The sequence below is a fragment of the Physcomitrium patens genome, chromosome 14, assembly GCF_059467195.1.
Source record: "Physcomitrium patens ecotype Gransden chromosome 14, ASM5946719v1, whole genome shotgun sequence".
In the NCBI taxonomy this organism is placed as follows: Eukaryota; Viridiplantae; Streptophyta; class Bryopsida; order Funariales; family Funariaceae; genus Physcomitrium; species Physcomitrium patens.
The window spans coordinates 5,027,038-5,045,111 of NC_143423.1; the positions used below are offsets into that span (position 1 = coordinate 5,027,038).

Sequence of the window (18,074 nt, forward strand, 5' to 3'; positions counted from 1 at the left end):
GTCGTCGTCATGTTGTAGGCAGTTCTTCATCTCGAGGTTGCCTTCGTGAGCTAGTCGGTTGAGATAATCTGATTGGTATAGTATCTATCTCTTGGCTATCCATATCAGAAGACCAAACTATGGCTATTGAAAAAAATTCTACTTTAACTTGGAGAAAATAACTACATCAACTACGAATTTTGGTGGTGCTCTCCCTCTTTCTTATATTCTTGGGTGAACAAGCTTCAAAAGGAAGCTATTGTCGAACCGGCTTAGGTTTATGAGGATGTTGTTGATGAAATTCTTGTACCTTTTGTGGCACATTGGCGAGATTTTCAGCTTCCTCCCACGTTCACTCATTAATGTCGTACCCGCACCAATGAACAAGATACTCCAACTTGCCCCACCTTTGCCGTGAATCCAACACCTTTTCAACCTCGTATTCCTTGTGGTTCTTGATCTGAATACTAGGTGGCGGACATTGCACTCTTTCAAGAAAAGACGACTATCGATAAGGCTCCAACAGAGAAACATGAAAGACTGGATGTACCTTCATAGAAGCCGATAATTCCAAACGGTATGCCACTGGATTGATTTGCTTCTGAATGATAAATGGTCCCAATCTTCGACAGTCCAACTTATCACATGGTCGCTTGGTCTTGATATTCCGTCAAAGAAGCCATGCTTTATCTCCAATTTTGAAAGTAGGTGCTTGATTCTGAAATCTATCTACAGATGCCTTGTAGGATTCTTGAGCGGATTGTAATTGAAGCTTCAACGTATTTTGAAGCTTTGATGGTTGTTTCGTAAATCCTTCAGCTGCTGGATTATTATTTGTTGATGGACTCAATAAATCAAGCTTCGGATGATATCCATAGTTGGAAAAGAATGGTATGTATTGAGTCGACGCATGGAGGGTGTTGTTATATGTAAAATCAGCTAGCGACAGATATGTGGTCCAATCGTCTTGCTGAAAGTTGATGTTGCATCGTAAGTATTGTTCCAAGACTTAGTTCACCCGTTCCGTTTGGCCGTCAGTTTGAGGATGAAAAGCCGAAGAAAGTTTGATATCCACCTTCAATATTTCAAAGAGAGATCTCAAAAACTTTGATATGAACTAGGTTCCTCGATCTGATACGATATCATTTGGTAGTCCATGATATCGATACACATTATCAAGAAAGAGCCTTGCTGTGACTTCACTGGACGATGTCTTCTTACAAGGGACAAAGTGCGCCATCTTTGTAAGTCGATCTACCACAACAAAGATGTTGTCAAATGAGTTCGATGATGGCAGGTCCGTGATGAAGTCCATGGAAACTGAAGACCATGGTCGACGTGAAATCAGCAATGGCTGTAAAAGTCCATAAGGGCGATGTCGAGGATTCTTGGATCTTGAACAGATGTCGCAGGAGAGGACAAAATCTTTCACATCCTTCTACATTTGGAGCCACCAAAAATCTTGAGAAATAAGCTCCAAGGTCTTGTTGAATCCAAAATATCCTGCTGTTGGAAAATCATGGCGAGATTGAAGAATTCGGAGTTGTGCTGGTCCTTTTGGGATATACAACTGCTCCTCAAAGTATAAAAGATCTCCCTCCACCTTGAACTTGTCGTCATAGACACGCTACTTGATATTAATGGCTACTGAATCTTCAATGGTCATGGCACGTACTTGATTCAGGAAGTCAGCATCAATTGGCACAATAGTAGCACAAAGCCGAAATTGCTCTGGCTTCAAAAACGTCATACATTGTTGATCAAACACTACTTCTCCAGCCTTTGGTACAAGATACGATCTCCTCGATAAGGCATCAAATAGTCCTTGTTGCTTTCCAGGTCGATAAGTAATAATAAAATTGAACCTAGATAGCGACATACTCCATCGAACTTGATGTTGATTTAGAACTCGAGCCGACATGAAATACTCCAAATTCTTGTGATCTGTGTATACGGTCATTGGGTGTGTAGCTCCTTCAAGAAAGTGATGCCATTCTTGGAAAGAATCTACTATAATAAGAAGTTTTTTATCGTGGATCTCATAATTGATTTCAGCAGCAGAGAACTTTCAAGAATAGAATGTAACCAGATGGAACTTCTTGTCTTCTCCCATTTGTGAAAGTACAGCTCTCAAGGTAAAATTCGAAGTATCAGTTTCTAAATAAAAGGCCTTTGTAAAGTCTAAATGTACCAAAATTAGAGCTATAGTAAATGTGGTCTTGAAACGCCTTCTCTGCTAGAGGTTCCCATTCCAGCTTATCTTTGTATGTCAACCGAGTGAGAGGAGCAGCAACTTGAGAGTAATTCTTGATGAAGATTCGATAGAAGTTGGCAAAATCAAGAAAGCATTGTACGTCTCTAACCATCTTCAGAACCTCCCAAGACATGATTACTTCCACCTTCTTGGGATCCATCTTCAAGCCTTCCGTAGTTGCAACGAACCCCAAAAACTCCATCTCCATTTGGTGAAATAAACACTTCTCTAACTTAGCATATAGTCCTCGCTTGCGTAGTTTCTTCAAGACCAAACGAACGTGCTTTTCATGCTCTTCCTCATTTTTGGAGAATATCAGAATATCATCTAAATAGATGACAATAAAATCGTCAAGGTGCTCTCGGAAAATATCATTCATCATATGTTGAAAGATCGCTGGAGCATTGGTTCTTCGACCAAAGGGCATGACATTATACTCAAAATGGCCATACCTTGTATGGAACGCTGTCTTCCACTCATCTCCTTCTTTGATTTGTACAAGGTTGTAAGCTCCCCTTAGATCAATTTTTGTAAAGATCCTTGCACGTCCAAGTTGTTCTAAGAGACCACAAATCAAGGGTAACGGGTCACAATTCTTTTTTGTTACCTTGTTGAGGCCTCGATAGTCCATGCACATCTGCAACGAGCCATCTTTCTTCTTCACAAATAAGATGGGTGCTCCAATTGACGATTTTGAATGATGGATGAAGTTCTTGGCTAGATTCTGGTCGATGTACTTCCGCAACTCCGCCAACTCCATCTGCGATAGATTATAGATTGGGCCAAAAGGCGGTTGTGCTCCTTCTTACAAGTCTATGACACAATCATATGGTCGGTGTTTTGATAGCATGTCGGCATTCTTCTTTTGAAACACGTCTTTAAAATCCTTATATTGCTCAGGTATACTTGCTGTTGAGATCTTCTCCCTGATAGTTGGAGCCGCATAAATGACAAACGGTGTGCCTTCCTTGGATGATCTTATAAACGCTTTTGCTCCAATGAATAAGGATTTCTCTATTCGTGGTTTTTTACTAGGCTTGCTCTTGGGTGGTTTTGTGGGAAAGGTCATCTTCCGCAACTTCCAATCTATGGTTGGATTATGCTTTTTCAACCAAGAAAGACCAAGAATAACAGGATTTGATGGGATTCTAATAATATTAAAAATAATATGACTACTATGGCCCTTAAACATCACTTCTATAGGTTCTGATTCATGGATGATACTACCAGACAATAAAGATAGCCCATCTATAACCTCAACGTGAACAGGTTTGGATTTTTGTACTAAAGGGATCTTATGACGCTTTACAAATTCTTCGTCTAAAAAACAAGCAGATGCTCCTAAATCTAATAATGTCAAGATTCTCAGTATTTGAAGGCCAATAAGGAAAGGGATTGTAAAGCAAAGGGTAGATTGAGCGGAAAGAAAGGAACCTGGTTGTTGTTGCAATATTTCATTGTCTAGCCACACGGTTCCTATTGTGGCTGGGCATCCTTATTTTTCTGAATAAATGTGCCCCTAGTCCTGACAATACGTCGATTTTGCTTCTTGGGACAGTTTCCAACTTTGTAGCCTTCTTCACCGCAATATAAGCATAGACCTTCCTCCATACGTCGCTTTTTTTCTTCTAGAGTAAGAGATTTGACACGTACCGCATCAATTTGCATGTCTTCTATCTCTGAATGTGAATTCATGCTGCTTGCCAACATAGTTGGGGCATGGCGAACCATATGTTGTCTTGAACGTTGGTCTTGGCGGTGTTGGAATAGGCACTTATTGCACTTCACAGCTTGGCTAATAGCTTCGTTGAGCATTTGCGGATCAGGAAGAGTTAACAGCAAATCCTTTACATCATCCCTTAAACCCTAATAGAATTGATTCATCAATGCTTCTTTGTCCCAATTAATGTCGCATGCTAATTTCCTAAAATTTGATGCATAGACTGATGTAGAGCGCATCCCTTGTCATAGTCACCGGATCTTTGTTGTAGCCCATCGATCCTTGTCGTGTTCACCAAATGCTTTCGTAAACGCCTCCAAAAAGGTTTGAAAGTTGTTTAGTATAGACGATCGTTTCTCAAACAAAGGAGCAAACCATGATAGAGCTTGCCCTGTAAGTAAGGTTCCAACAAGCCCAACACGTGACTCCTCCGTTGGATAGCGTTCGGGCTATAAAACTGTTATCAACTTGATTTGGTTGACGAATCCTCGAAACTTGGAACGCGTACCATCGAACTTGTCCGGAAGGCTAACTCGTGGCTCTTTATGTTGTAGAACTAGCGATGCTTGTTGAACCTGAGGCAAAGTTGCTTCTCCAAGTGCAGAAGTTTGAGGCTGGTGCAACCTAGATTGTGCCATCCCAGATACTCCATTATTATGAAGCCTTGCCACAACTTTTTCAATTTCTACAGTTCTTTGCGATAACGTAGCAAGGGCATTCATGATAGCATCTAACTTGGACTTCGAACTTTCTGTCATACTAATGTCTTGGCCTCCGGCCATTTTAAGAGAAGGACAAAAATGACTCTACAAGAAGATAATATTGGTTTAGAGGAGGATACTCCGCAACCTCTAAAATGCCTTAAGAGCTTCAAAAAAAGAGGTAATTCACTCTCTCCAAGAAGAATAAGATTCCAATATTATAACAAAAGAAGTATCAGTTTAGAGGAGGGTAATCCGCAACCTCTAAAATGCTAGTACACTTCCAAGCAGAGGGATAATCTACACTCTAATGAAGAAGAAACTAGCTCTAATATCTGAGGTGAGTGAAATCTCGACAAACTGTTACAAACAAAGAAATACAGACTCGAGATCTATCAAGAAGTTCAAGAAGAACTGGCAAGAATTAGATTAATCAGATGAATACAAGAACAACACCAGAGAGGTGAGCTAGAGCTCCAAGAGATGTATTGTCGAGACTGAAGAACTCTTCAGCCTTGATTCTAATATATACTCCTATTTAGGAAGCTTCTCCACTAACTTCTACCAACTAGGAAGCTTCTAGAAGGTTCCAGAGACTTGCTTCTAGAAGGTTCTAGAAACTTGTCTCTAGAAGGTTCTAAGGACTATGTCCCTAACATCTTCTACTAATTAAGAAGCTTCTAGAAGGTTCCAGAGACTTGCTTCTAGAAGGTTCTAGAAACTTGTCTCTAGAAGGTTCTAAGGACTATGTCCCTAACATCTTCTACTAACTAAAAAGCTTCCAGAAGATTCTAAAGACTTGCTGCTAGAAGGTTCTAGAAACTTGTCTTTAGAAGGTTCTAAGGACTATGTCCTTAACATCTTCTACTAACTAAGAAGCTTCTAGAAGGTGCTAGAGACTTGCTTCTAGAAGGTTCTAGAAACTTGTCTCTAGAAGGTTCTAAGGACTATGTCTCTAACACTTTGTTGTTGTTGCCCGCCCCTGCCATCTTGCCACTAATGCTATTGTTGTCGCCTACCCTGTCGATGCTGCCCGCCCCTGCCATCCTGCCACCGCTATTGCTATTGCCCATCGTCCTACCACTGGTGCCCACCGGTGCTTGCTGCTCCCATCTTACTATTGTTCTGCTACCTTAATCCACAATTTCTTTTATAAAAAATAATAATAATAATAATAATAATAATAATATTTTTATTTTTTAAATTCAAATTTATCATTTTATTTGACTTTATATTTTGAGGTACGTTATATTCAACTTTTCTACTTGATTTTATATTTTCTTTATAGATTTATTTATAATAAGTGCTTCAACATCTTCAACTGCTTCTACTATGGTTTCAACTATTACGAGTGCATTCTAATATTTTTAAGCTCTTTTATTTCTATCATTGACTATGGATGGAAACAATTATTTATTATGGACAAAAATGATAAAAGTAAATTTATTTGCAGAATAACTCTCGGATGTCATTATGTTTGAAGAATCTCCTACAATAAGTATTTCTATACGTCCTGCTATTCGTTGGAAAGCACTTCTTCTCCTTCGTCATCATCTTGTACATGCATTACAATATCAATACTTAAAAATGGAAGATCCTATTGAACTTTGGAAGAATCTTAAATCTAGGTTTGATCATCAAAAGACTATTTTTCTTCCAAGTGCATATCATAATTGGACACATTTAAGTGTCTTAGATTTTCCAAATTTAAATGCTTTCAATAGTAAAATATATAATATTATCTCACAATTACGATTATGTGGACAAAGCATCTTTGAAGAAGAAATGATTGAGAAAACTCTCTCTTCATTTCCTCTTGTATTTGCTGTGCTTACACAACAATATAGGAATATGAAATTTTAGAGTCATTCTGATCTCATATCCTATCTACTTATTGTTGAGAAGCAAAATGAGCTACTCTTACGCAATGCTGAAGCTCATCCTATTGGAACTACAGTTCCAGAATTTCATGCACTTAATATTTCAAAATCTCAAAAAAAAAATATAAACATGCGAAACATGCTTATAAGTATCAGGGTAGTCATAGTCATGATCATTTCTATCTATATGGAAAGAATAAACGTTCTAATATTAATTATAGTAGAGAAAAAAAATCAGAGATGCATTCTTGCCATAAGTGTGGAATGATTGGACATTTGGCACATGAGTGCGATACTTCAAATCATTTCATTAAAATGTTCCAAGAACATAAGAAACTATGAGCTGAGGCTCGTGAAGTTCATACCATGGATGTGTTGATGGATTCAATTGGTATTGATGACTTAGAGGCTTGTATGAATGAAAAAACCTCTAATGATGAATCAAATGATGTGCTCATTCATTCTGCAACAACACATACTATCTTACAATATAGATAATTTTTTATTGAAAAATCTTCAACTTGGCAAACTAAAAATATGATGACCCTAGCTGGAAAAAATGCGTTTTGTTTCCAAGAGGGCACAACAATGGTAAAATTACATGTAGATTTCATCATAAAATATAAACATGCAATGTTTGCACCTTCAACACCTCGGAGTGTGATCAGCTACCAAGATGTGCGTATTAATGGTTATCACTTCTTGACCACCATTTTAAATAGAAAAGAGGTTTTGGTTCTTGCGAAGAGCCATAAAGTTGTTGAAAAAGCTTTTGCTACAAAAAATAGTTTATACCAAATTATGATTCGGCCTCCCAATATAATTAATTATCCATCATCTATCACACAGAGTCATGTTTCTCTGTGGCATGGACGATTGGGACATCCAGGATCCACATTATTTAGAAAGATCATTTCATATATAACTAGGCACAATTTAAAGCCTGCGGATGTAGACTCTATGGAATTATGTCATACATGCGTGCAAGATAAAATGATAACTCGACCTTCAATTTGGAAACTTCCACAAGAATTACCACCAATGCTTGAAAAATTGCATGGTGATATTTGTGGTCCTATTAATCCAATATCGAGACCATTTTGTTATTTTTTGGTCCTTGTTGATGCATCATGTAAACAATTATTTTTGCTTATGCTTATTCATTTTTGGGCACATTTTCTTGATTATCCTATAAAAACATTGTATATGGATAATGCAAAAGAATTTACATCAAAGTCTTTTGAAGACTATTGTATTGCAACAGGAATTGAGTTGACATATTGTGTTCCATATGAACATGCTCAAAATGGACTTGCATAGTCATTTATAAAGCATATACAACTCATTACCCGGCCACTCCTTCATGCAAATTTATCTGCATCTATATGGAATCATGCAGTTTTAGATGTTGTTGTATTAATACGCCTCTGCCCTTCTTGTCTTAAAATTGTATCACCACATGAACTCATTTTGGGTCGTGTTCCAAATATATCTCACTTATGAATATTTGGTTGCCGTGCTTGGATTCCAGTACTAGAACCTCAACGGCATACCATTAGAGCTCATCGACAATAAGGCATATATGTTGGTTTTGATTCACCAAGCATTATTTGTATTGTTGATCCATCAACTGGCTCATTATTACTTGCACATTTATAAAATTGCCGTTTTGAAGAAAATGTATTCTCATCTCTTCAAGGAGTATTATCCAATCAACAAAGAAATAAAATACTCATATTTGAAGCACCAAAAATATTTACAATGATTCCTGATCCTATGACATCTTTGGCAAAAATTGAAGTTGCTAAGATTTTACATCTAAAACGGATTGCAGATGAAATACCTGATGGCTTCAATGATGCACCTAGAATTACAAGACTTCCTATTAATGAGGCTCAGAATGAACCTGCTTAGATTGCAGTGCCATTAACTATAATACCTCAAGTTATAACAACAACAACAACTAAAAGAACTCGTGGATCAAATAAACAACTTCGTAAGAAGAAAGCTATAAAATTGACTAATCTTGATATTATTTCTCAAGAAATTACCACTCATCCTGCGGGACTACCAATTCATGATGATATATCCATGCATAATGTACCTTCAATTCTTATGAAAAATAATCTTGGAATTGGAAGGAATAAGAACAAGTTGAGTAAAGAATTATCTATTCTGTATTGTGCTATAGATGTTATTTGGGACAAACCATCTATGATGGTAGATGAATCATTTGCATATATGATTATAGAAGCTCTTTTTTGCAAGGAAGATGATCCTGAACCTCAAACCATTGAGGAGGCGATGCATTGCTCTGATTGGTCAAAATAAAAAACTACTATTGAGAAGGAATATTCCTCTTTGCATAAGAGGAAAGTCTTTGGTCCAATTGTAGACACTCTTACATCTTGCCCTGTGGAATATAAGATGATATTAATAAGCAAGCGAGATGTTCAAGGTCAAATAACCCACTATAAAGCTCGTCTTGTTACTCAAGGATTTACTCAATGATTTGACATTGATTATGAATCCACATATTATCCAGTCATGGATTACATTTCGATATATTATTGGAATGACAGTTCATGCCACCCTTGAGATGCATCTTATGGATGTAGTAATTGCATATCTATATGCTTCTCTTGATGCAAATATTTATATGAAAGTTCCACCTAGTTTAGAAACAAGAACTCCAAATGGACCCGCTCCAAGATAATATCGTGGTATTAAATTATGTAAGGCCTTGTATGGTTTAAAACAATCTAGACACATGTGGTATCAACATCTTTGAGATTATTTAATTACAAATAATTTTATAAGTGATCCACTAATCCCTTGTTTCTTTATCAAATAAGATAAAACTGGTTTTGTGATCATCGATGTATATGTTGATGATCTTAACCTAGTGGGCACTACATCTGCATGTATTACAACTACTAATCTACCTATACGTGAATTTGAGATGAAACTGCTAGGAAAAACAACTTTTTGTATTGGTCTTCAAAGTATGCATCTAATAGATGGTAGCATTTTTTTCTACCAACTAACGTATATTAGACAAATCTTGCAAAGATTTAATATGATTGATGCTTATCCATTGTCTACACCAATGGTTAGATGTGGTCATGATGGTCATGATCCATACCATCCATGTGAGGAGGAAGAGGAAATATTGGGAGATCAATATCCATACCTCGTAGGAGTTGGAGCACTTTTGTATTTAGCTACATCTACAAGATCAGATATTGCATTTGCAGTTAGTGTTCTTGCAAAACATAGTGCATGTCCAACACTATGACATTGAAATGGCATCAAATATTTATTACGTTATTTAAAAGGTATTGAAGACTTAAGATTATACTACATACAATCCGCAGATCCAAAATTGGTTGGATATTGTGATGCAGGATATAAATTTGATACTGCAACAACTAAATCTCAAACAGGATATGTATTTTTAAGACATGGAGCTACAATATCATGGAAATCAATGAAACAAACAATAACTGCAACTTCATCCAACCATGCATAAATTATTGCCTTACATGAAGCATCTCGAGAATGTATTTGGTTGCGATCAATTGATAAATTCATTCAAACAACTTGTGGATTTTCATATGATGATTCTCCAATTATCTTGCATAAAGATAATAGTGCTTGTATTGCTCAAATGTAAGTTGGTTTCATTAAAAGCAACATGACAAAGCATATTGATCCAAAGTATTTTAGTTATACTCATGACTTGATTACTGATTAAGAACTTATAATTAAGAAAATTGAATCTACAAATAACCTTGCTGATCTCTTTACCAAAGCTCTCCCATTGTGCAACCATCGTCGACTTACTTATGGCATTGGTATGCAGCAACTTACTTTTCTTAAATAAGAAAGTTAATGAACTCTTTAAACAATTAAAGAAAATGATGTTGTACTCTTTTTCCTTCATCTATAGTTTTGTCCTTAAATACAATTGAGGCAACAATTGTTGATCTTGCAAGATTACAAAAAATTATAGATCATAATTCTATACAAATTTTATATCATGTAAATATTATGATGAGTGAGGAGGAGGGTTGAGATCATTAAATGTAGCCGACGCTCTCCATAATATTTACTATAGACTACAATAAATACTGTAGCTACAATATTTAGAGTCTAGTAGAGAAGTATTGTTTATCTTTTCTTCTTTTTTCTTCTTGTATATAAGATACAACCAGATCAATAGATTTTTATGTATGAAGCTTTCTCCTTAGAAACCCTCTTGTGTGTATGACTTACTACTACTCTTGGATATGTATTACTTACTATTACTCTTGTGTCTTTCTAAACATTCTCAATAGTAAAAATAGCATTTAATTTTTTCTATCATCTTTGGTATCATTTTGAAGATTTCAAATTTATTGAAAAATTCAATGTACAATTTAAATTGTATTCAATTATTTGGCATTGTCTGGTTTAAATAAATGTAAGACAAGTTTGAATCAAGAAATGTACTCTGAAACTGGAAATGTATTCCACCACAGAGAAACTGTGCGAATAAAACTACAGGATCTACAAATCATTCAAGGGGAAACAAGTGGAATTGAAAAAACTAAAGTAGACTTGAATAAGAAGACGAGGAGCTCAAAGCATGACAATCCTGGATTTTGAAGTGCTCAACCTGCCGTGTCACTCGTACTTGCGTGCTGAAAGTGAAAAGTACATAAAGCTCTGGAAAACCTACAAAAGGTCAGGAGTATTTTGGAACCCTGGAAACGATATAAATGAACAACGTCAAAAACAGAGTAATGACTAAGTTCATTTAAGAGAATCTTCCTGATCATTCACTGTTGCAAAAATTCTCTGTATTGTAGAAGTTGCCAAAATACCTAACTCATGGTCCTATATCCAGCAGGACTTCCGGTCCCCTTGTGTGGGGAAGCGCTTATGGTTGGGGACTAGAAAGAATAACGACCACTATTAGTGGCAATCCAAAACTGAGGTATGTGAACTAATTTCAAGCTGGAAAGTCAAAACTGCTTCAAAATGCCAGCTTCTAAGATGTCACTTGCAAGAGTACCAGTTTGTGAGTTGCACCAAACTAGACTCGGAGTCTGATTAAATCAGAAGATTTTTTTCAACCATCTTGAAAGAGCACGGCCTTTCGGCCTCCACCACTCCATGTAATCTGCATACTGCTCAGCAGTGTATTCCCCAAAGTCAGTTGCCTTGTTTACAAGAAAAATCTTCGCGCCCGTTGCTGCCTGCCCGCTTGAAACATAGACTGTGATCTCAGACTTTTTTGTTGATATTCTCTCCCCCAATTCAGACAACGTTGATTCTGCCAACAACTTCGCTTTCTCTGGTAGTGTCCCTTCCTTCGCATCTTTGTATAGCGCCAAGGTTGCAGCATTTAGTTGGGCTCTCTGATCAGCTGTTTTCTCAGCCACTACGCGACTCAATTCAGCTGCTCGACAAACTTGTCGGATCACAATGCCAGTAATCAATGGTCCCAAAATCCATAAAGGCAGCAGATCTTGTGACACTGCTAGGCCAAAGAATATCGTCACCAGCAAGCAGAAAGGTACACTGCACATAGAAAAATCATTCAAAATTGCACTATAGTCAGTTTCAAGTCAAATTATGACATCCACTCCCTGGAGTTGCCCTGAAACATCAGCCACAAGCCACTGCAATTTTTGAGACCCACAATCTAGTAGGACCTTCAAAGATCTACAAGATCTGATATACAAAAGCAGCCACAAAGACTGAAACATGATAAAGTCATCCACCTACAATTATCAATCACTTTTGTATCTTCACACAGCTGAATCAGAACTAACATGACTTTGACATTCCTGCACATACAAACGAGAAACCTTCTTACTATCATACAAAAAGCAGACAGCAGAGTGTACGTACAAAATAGCAATAGGCCACTTAATCCAGGGATCGGATGTCTGCCACCATCTAGCTGCATGGTTGCTCAATTGAGAGGACTTTAAATCTGTGATCAACTGCTTAGCATCAAGATTTTGAACTTTCTCTTGAGCGTCTTGATATCCTAATTTAGCACTTTCAAGCATTCCACGTTCACGTAGTTCTTTAAGACGCTCCTGAAAGCCTTGCAAAGAAACAACAATAATTTGTTTCAAATTCTCCTCTTCTTGCAACTCTGATGACGCGTCCGTGGCTTCAAATGCAGTTTCAGAAGATAGCTCAGGATCCTGCTCTCCACTATTTTCGTGGTCAGCAGTGATCATCTGCAATGATAGGGCATGTGGTCTTTGAAACCGGATCAAACCTCCACGTCGTGAACTCAGGAAACTGCCAGAACTACAACAGAACGAAACATTTTCTGCATTAATGCAAACAAGTACACAAATTTGAACTTGCAAAGTTACAACACAAAATGAAAAGTTCATTACTTAGTACTTTTTATATTGTAGCTGCCCACACCCAATGCACACCAGAACAGGAATCGCAATCCTGACGGAGATGGAGGTTCTAACCAAGAAGGGTGCTGGACTCTGCAAAGCTTTCTAGGCCTAAAAGTAACTGCATCAGGGGGTGTACGAGATTTATCTCGCGCTTGAACTCGTGTCTGTGGAGTAATTACTCTTACGAAATGCAAGCTGCTCGCGCCCTGCAAAAGTAATACTCAGCAAATTCAACACCTCAACTACATGTAAGGTGCATCAACCTAACCCAATCAACCTATTAATGGAACACATTAATGGAACACATTAATGTGTGAAAGATATCATAAGAACACACAGTAAACGTGATCTTACTTCCATTAAGCTTTGCGCATGAACAAACAGTCTTTCAGTAATGACACTCAATTCCAACATACAGCATGGAAGACGAATTTCAGAAAGGAACACCACTTACCAATACTTGAAGGTTCGCTAACGCCATTCTTCCAATTCTAGTGCAGCAGATATATAATGCAGTTCCCAACCATTAACTCTAGCCTGCAAATCAAAAAAAGAATCCGCACTCTATGGTTGAATACTTCACTACGTTACAGATGTTGATCGTTCCATCGCATCAACCTAACCCAATTTTGACACAACAACTCAAATGTAAAATCTATTTAAGTTACGCTCGCTATGTAGCTGAACTTGAAAAGGTTTTGGAATCATAATCTTTGACTTGGCCGCCTTCGGAGGCACTTTGAAAACTTGGTTCCCACTCAACTTCTATTAAAAAGCAGTGCTCCAATCAGACAGCACAATTCAGAAACTAGATTACGCTTCAACCGTTTGCTAGGAAGTTTTCTGATGAGCTTATGAACATAAATTTGAATCCATTCCCGAGGCGTCGCACAAACTCCGCAATTTCTCACCAGAGAATTGAGAACAAACTAAGGAAACTATGCCCACTATATGCACCAACCCTACGGTGGAAAAAATACGCATCTCGAAATTTTAATATGTTCAATAATTGTAGGATTTACGCCACATCTCAATTACGCAAGCACTGGGCAAATCTACCACAAGAGCAACTCTTGTAATTCATGAAAAGACTCTTTCGTCGCGACCATTACCTCTACTCTCACTTCCATCAACAAAACAATCCCAAAACAGCTATTGAACCACACAATCTCCAATGCCAATCAATCAACGCTAACAAAAAACCCTGACGTCCTCCTAATCCCTCGTAAGTGCACCGCAGCTGCAGAATTTCATTTGCATTAACACCGTTTCACACGTTCTACAGGAAAACGCAACCATATATCTTAAGTTTCATGCAAATCGCTGAGCTCCACAACCCTAAACTCTCCCCACCGACCATGAAAGCCACGCCACCGACGTCCTGGAACACAATTTTTTTCTTAAAAAAAATGGGAAGCTGTTCACGGTGACAGCAGCAAGGACAGAGAGAAGATTACCGCAGAATCCAGACACGGCCCAACGCTGAGGGGCAGCGGTGCCTTCAAATCTCCCACTTCATAGCCCAGCTACAACAAGGACGAGGCCCTTCCCTTGAAGAAGATGAGCTCCCGACCCTGCACTGCGTCGCTGTGAGGAAAAAACCAAGACTGGAGGGTTTTACTGGATAACAGTGCGACGAATGAATCTCGTTCACCTTCATCTCATCCCTGAGTAGCTGCTAATAGATGAATACTGCGCGCCTCGCGTCCAGCGTTCGTCCATGAATAGGATTCCCTACTGGAGGTCGCCGTCTGTTGGACACCATTCAGTGAAACAGTGATGCCACGTGCCACATGACTCTCGGTCCGCACTACTGATGAAGCTGATGTTGCATGTAGATTCTGTCGACGTTCTTTTATCGTATTGATGAGTTGCATGATCCTATCCATGTCCAATCTTCCCAAGCTCATCAGACCAATATTAATTGCTTTGGGGGTGAGACCCCCAAAAATGTCTTACTTGCATCTACCAATTGGAAATATTTTTTAAAAAATTGGAGGATAATCATAATATGAATCGTTAAAAATATGTATACTCTCATGACTTGAAAACAAGGTAAAATAACTTGCACAAGGGTGTCATTGTTGAACACAGAAGGTGGAAAATGTTTTCTCAGGAAGATTAATATTCAAAAGTATTATCCCTGAAAGCAAATTACAGGTATCTCCAATTAAAGCTGTGATTTATTGACAAAGTAAAGTATTAAGTTGATATTCCAAACAAATAAAAATAAGGCGTGGCTTCATATGCATGAGATTAATATGGTTCATGCACATGTATCCACAAGAAATAAAATAAAGAATATTCTCAAATGGTGTGTTTTAATATAAATAATAATAATAATAATAATATGCATATTAAAAAATTAAAATTATATAAAAATAACTATACATACAGATAATTATTCACAATATTTAAGTTTGATTATATTAATAACTAATTGATTTTTGATTTTGATTTTTTGTGTTAAGTTTTGTTCAATAGCATTGTAAATATACACTATACAAAAAAATTACTCTACACAACGAGAGTCCTAGGTGCACAACAAATCTATAGATGGAATTAGAAAGTAGCTACATAATGGAATATAAGAAGCTTTTGAAGCATGTAGACAAGAAAGTCGACCTTACTTAACAAAGGCACAATTAGGTAAATACTTGCTGCATGAATATAATAGAAGCTACTTAGGTTTCTTGATAAGAGCCAATCTTTGTGAAATTGTACTAGATTGTAATCTTATTACTACCAAAAATACATATTTACAAAAAAGAAGTTATTATTGTATACTTTGTTGGTGGTATGTTATCAAAGAAAGATTTTGAAATGTGATAACATAATCTAAAGGTTTTTGCAAAGGACTTTCTATTGATTGCAAGAATTATCAACAAAGTTTTTTTTATTTGAAAAATTCAAAGGTTATTCTATGTTATTCTATCTTTGAAATCTATACTTTTTAGCAATAGAATCTCTATTTGATCTAGAAGCATTTTAAAACTTGTATATAATAATTAATTTTAGTGGTTTTTATATCTCAATTTTAATTATTATAAAATATTCATTAGAAAAGTTTAAACTTCTTATTTTAGAGGTTGTAATTGGACTTAAAAACAAATTAGTCACCTCAAAGGTTGCAAGCAAGATTGAAGATGTTATTTGTATAGATTTGAAGAATAAGAATATTTAGAACCTCATAATTGTATTTCTATGCAATTAAGTTTTAAATAAAATTTTAAAATATTATTTATAAAATTTTATAATATGGTAAATATTACTATTGAGATTAATTAAAATCATTTTTTTATTATATGTTACTTTTATTTTATTAAAAAATCATTGAAATAAAGAATATTTAGTACTTTTCAATTCCAAAAGAATATTAAAAAGATAATTTATCATCCATAGAAAGAGACAACAAGATCTAAACAAAGATTTTGACTAAAATAAGTCTAACAAATGCATGGTTGATAAGTTTTTTTTATCATTAACTACTAAAAATTAGATTACTCACAAGGAAGATTTTATTTGTATTACAAATATGAAAGACAAACAATTATACAAATCATTGAAGAAAAAATAGAGAAAAAAAAAGAAGGTTTAAGATCCAATAATTTATTATATGATAGATCATGTCTTAGAATCAAGACTTGTAGCATATTATTGAATAATACATCAAATTCTTTACAACCACATACCAATAATACTACAAATCAAAATGTTAGATACATAAATACATACATATCTTTAAATATTTTAAATTATAATAATATAAATGATAAAAATTATAAAATTAGAATAATTCAAATATCTAAGTTATTAATGAAAAAATCATATATTATATTAATTAATTTAAAATTGATATATTTTTATTATTTACATGACATTAGAATTGAATATAGCCAATGCCTCAACATCGAAAGACAATGACATTTTGTTAGAAGATAATAGAAGGATAAATATAAAAAGATTATTTAAATTGATTATAAAAGTAATCAAACAAATAGATACTAACATGGATATCATATACTATTTTTAGTAAGAATGGCATCTCCTGTAGTAGTGTCACAACCTCTTTAGATATAGAGTTATTTAAAAAAATCAAATAGAAATTTAATCATTAGTCATTTTCTAGTTTTATGCAATCACATTTTACAATGTAATACAATAAGACTAGAATAAAGAAGAATTTCCAACTAAGAGAATATAGTATCTTTAAAAATGATTAAAAAAATAAAATTATATACTAATTATAGATATAAATTAATATTAGCAAATCATAGAAAGCCAAATTGGAACGTGTAAATGCATAAGATGGATATGGATATGGATACAAACTGAATTTTAACTATTTTACATAACAAAGATATAAAATGTAATAATAGAGCTACACTACTATTAAAACGTGAACAAAAAATATCTTTTTTAATTTAGATCCAAATTTTAATAATACTTATAATATTACAAATTAAAAATAAAAAACCATTGTAATACTTTAATACCACCAAAGTAAGATCTTGATTTAGTTGATAATATTAAAGTGTCTTAGTATATTTGATAATTTAAATAATATTATAAGCAATAAAACTATTTAATAAAAAACATAAATAATCTATTTAATATTTATTTAATTTTAATTTTATATAAAATATAAAAATTATTAATATTTATTAATTTTTACTACCTTCTTGTCTATTAATTATATTTTAAAGATAATTTACCAAAATATTTTCATTTAAGCTCTTTTATAATATAATTTTTTTTTATTTTATTTAATAGCTATATTATAATTTGATAAAATTAGAAGTAGTTTGACTAGTTATGTTTAGATACTTCACCTTTTATTTGACAAAAATATCTCTTTTTTAAGTTTTGTAGATTATAGTATAAAACTTTTATAAGCCTTTGGGTTACTATTATTTCTATAATATTATATTTTTATATTAGATTGTAATACTTCTATGGCACTAAATTATAGTATTAAAAGCTATAGTTAGTTAAAGCATTGGTATTGCAACACTAAAAGCAATTTCAAAGAAGAAGAAATAGACAAGACTCTTAATAAGCTATCTTCTTATAATATCACCACATCACATAAGAGCATTGCCTTTGTTGCATTTATGCATG

The 18,074-nt window shown here is 35.1% G+C and overlaps 1 protein-coding gene across 2 annotated transcripts; it reads right to left on the minus strand.

Moving 5' to 3' along the window:
* Nucleotides 1-11,176: 11,176 nt before the first annotated feature.
* On the minus strand, nucleotides 11,177-14,531 carry LOC112291809 (uncharacterized). 2 transcript variants are annotated; one of them, XM_024539716.3, is made up of 5 exons: nucleotides 14,411-14,531; nucleotides 13,408-13,490; nucleotides 13,026-13,159; nucleotides 12,436-12,840; nucleotides 11,177-12,102 (listed from the first exon to the last, which is right to left on the minus strand). In XM_024539716.3, exons 2-5 carry the CDS (start codon nucleotides 13,432-13,434, stop codon nucleotides 11,637-11,639), a joined length of 1,032 nt encoding a protein of 343 aa, XP_024395484.1. In that variant the 5' UTR covers nucleotides 13,435-13,490; nucleotides 14,411-14,531; the 3' UTR covers nucleotides 11,177-11,636. The 2 variants fall into 2 exon arrangements, with proteins under 2 accessions (XP_024395484.1, XP_024395483.1); XM_024539715.3 differs by having other exon boundaries at nucleotides 12,436-12,849.
* Between the last annotated feature and the right edge of the window lie 3,543 nt (nucleotides 14,532-18,074).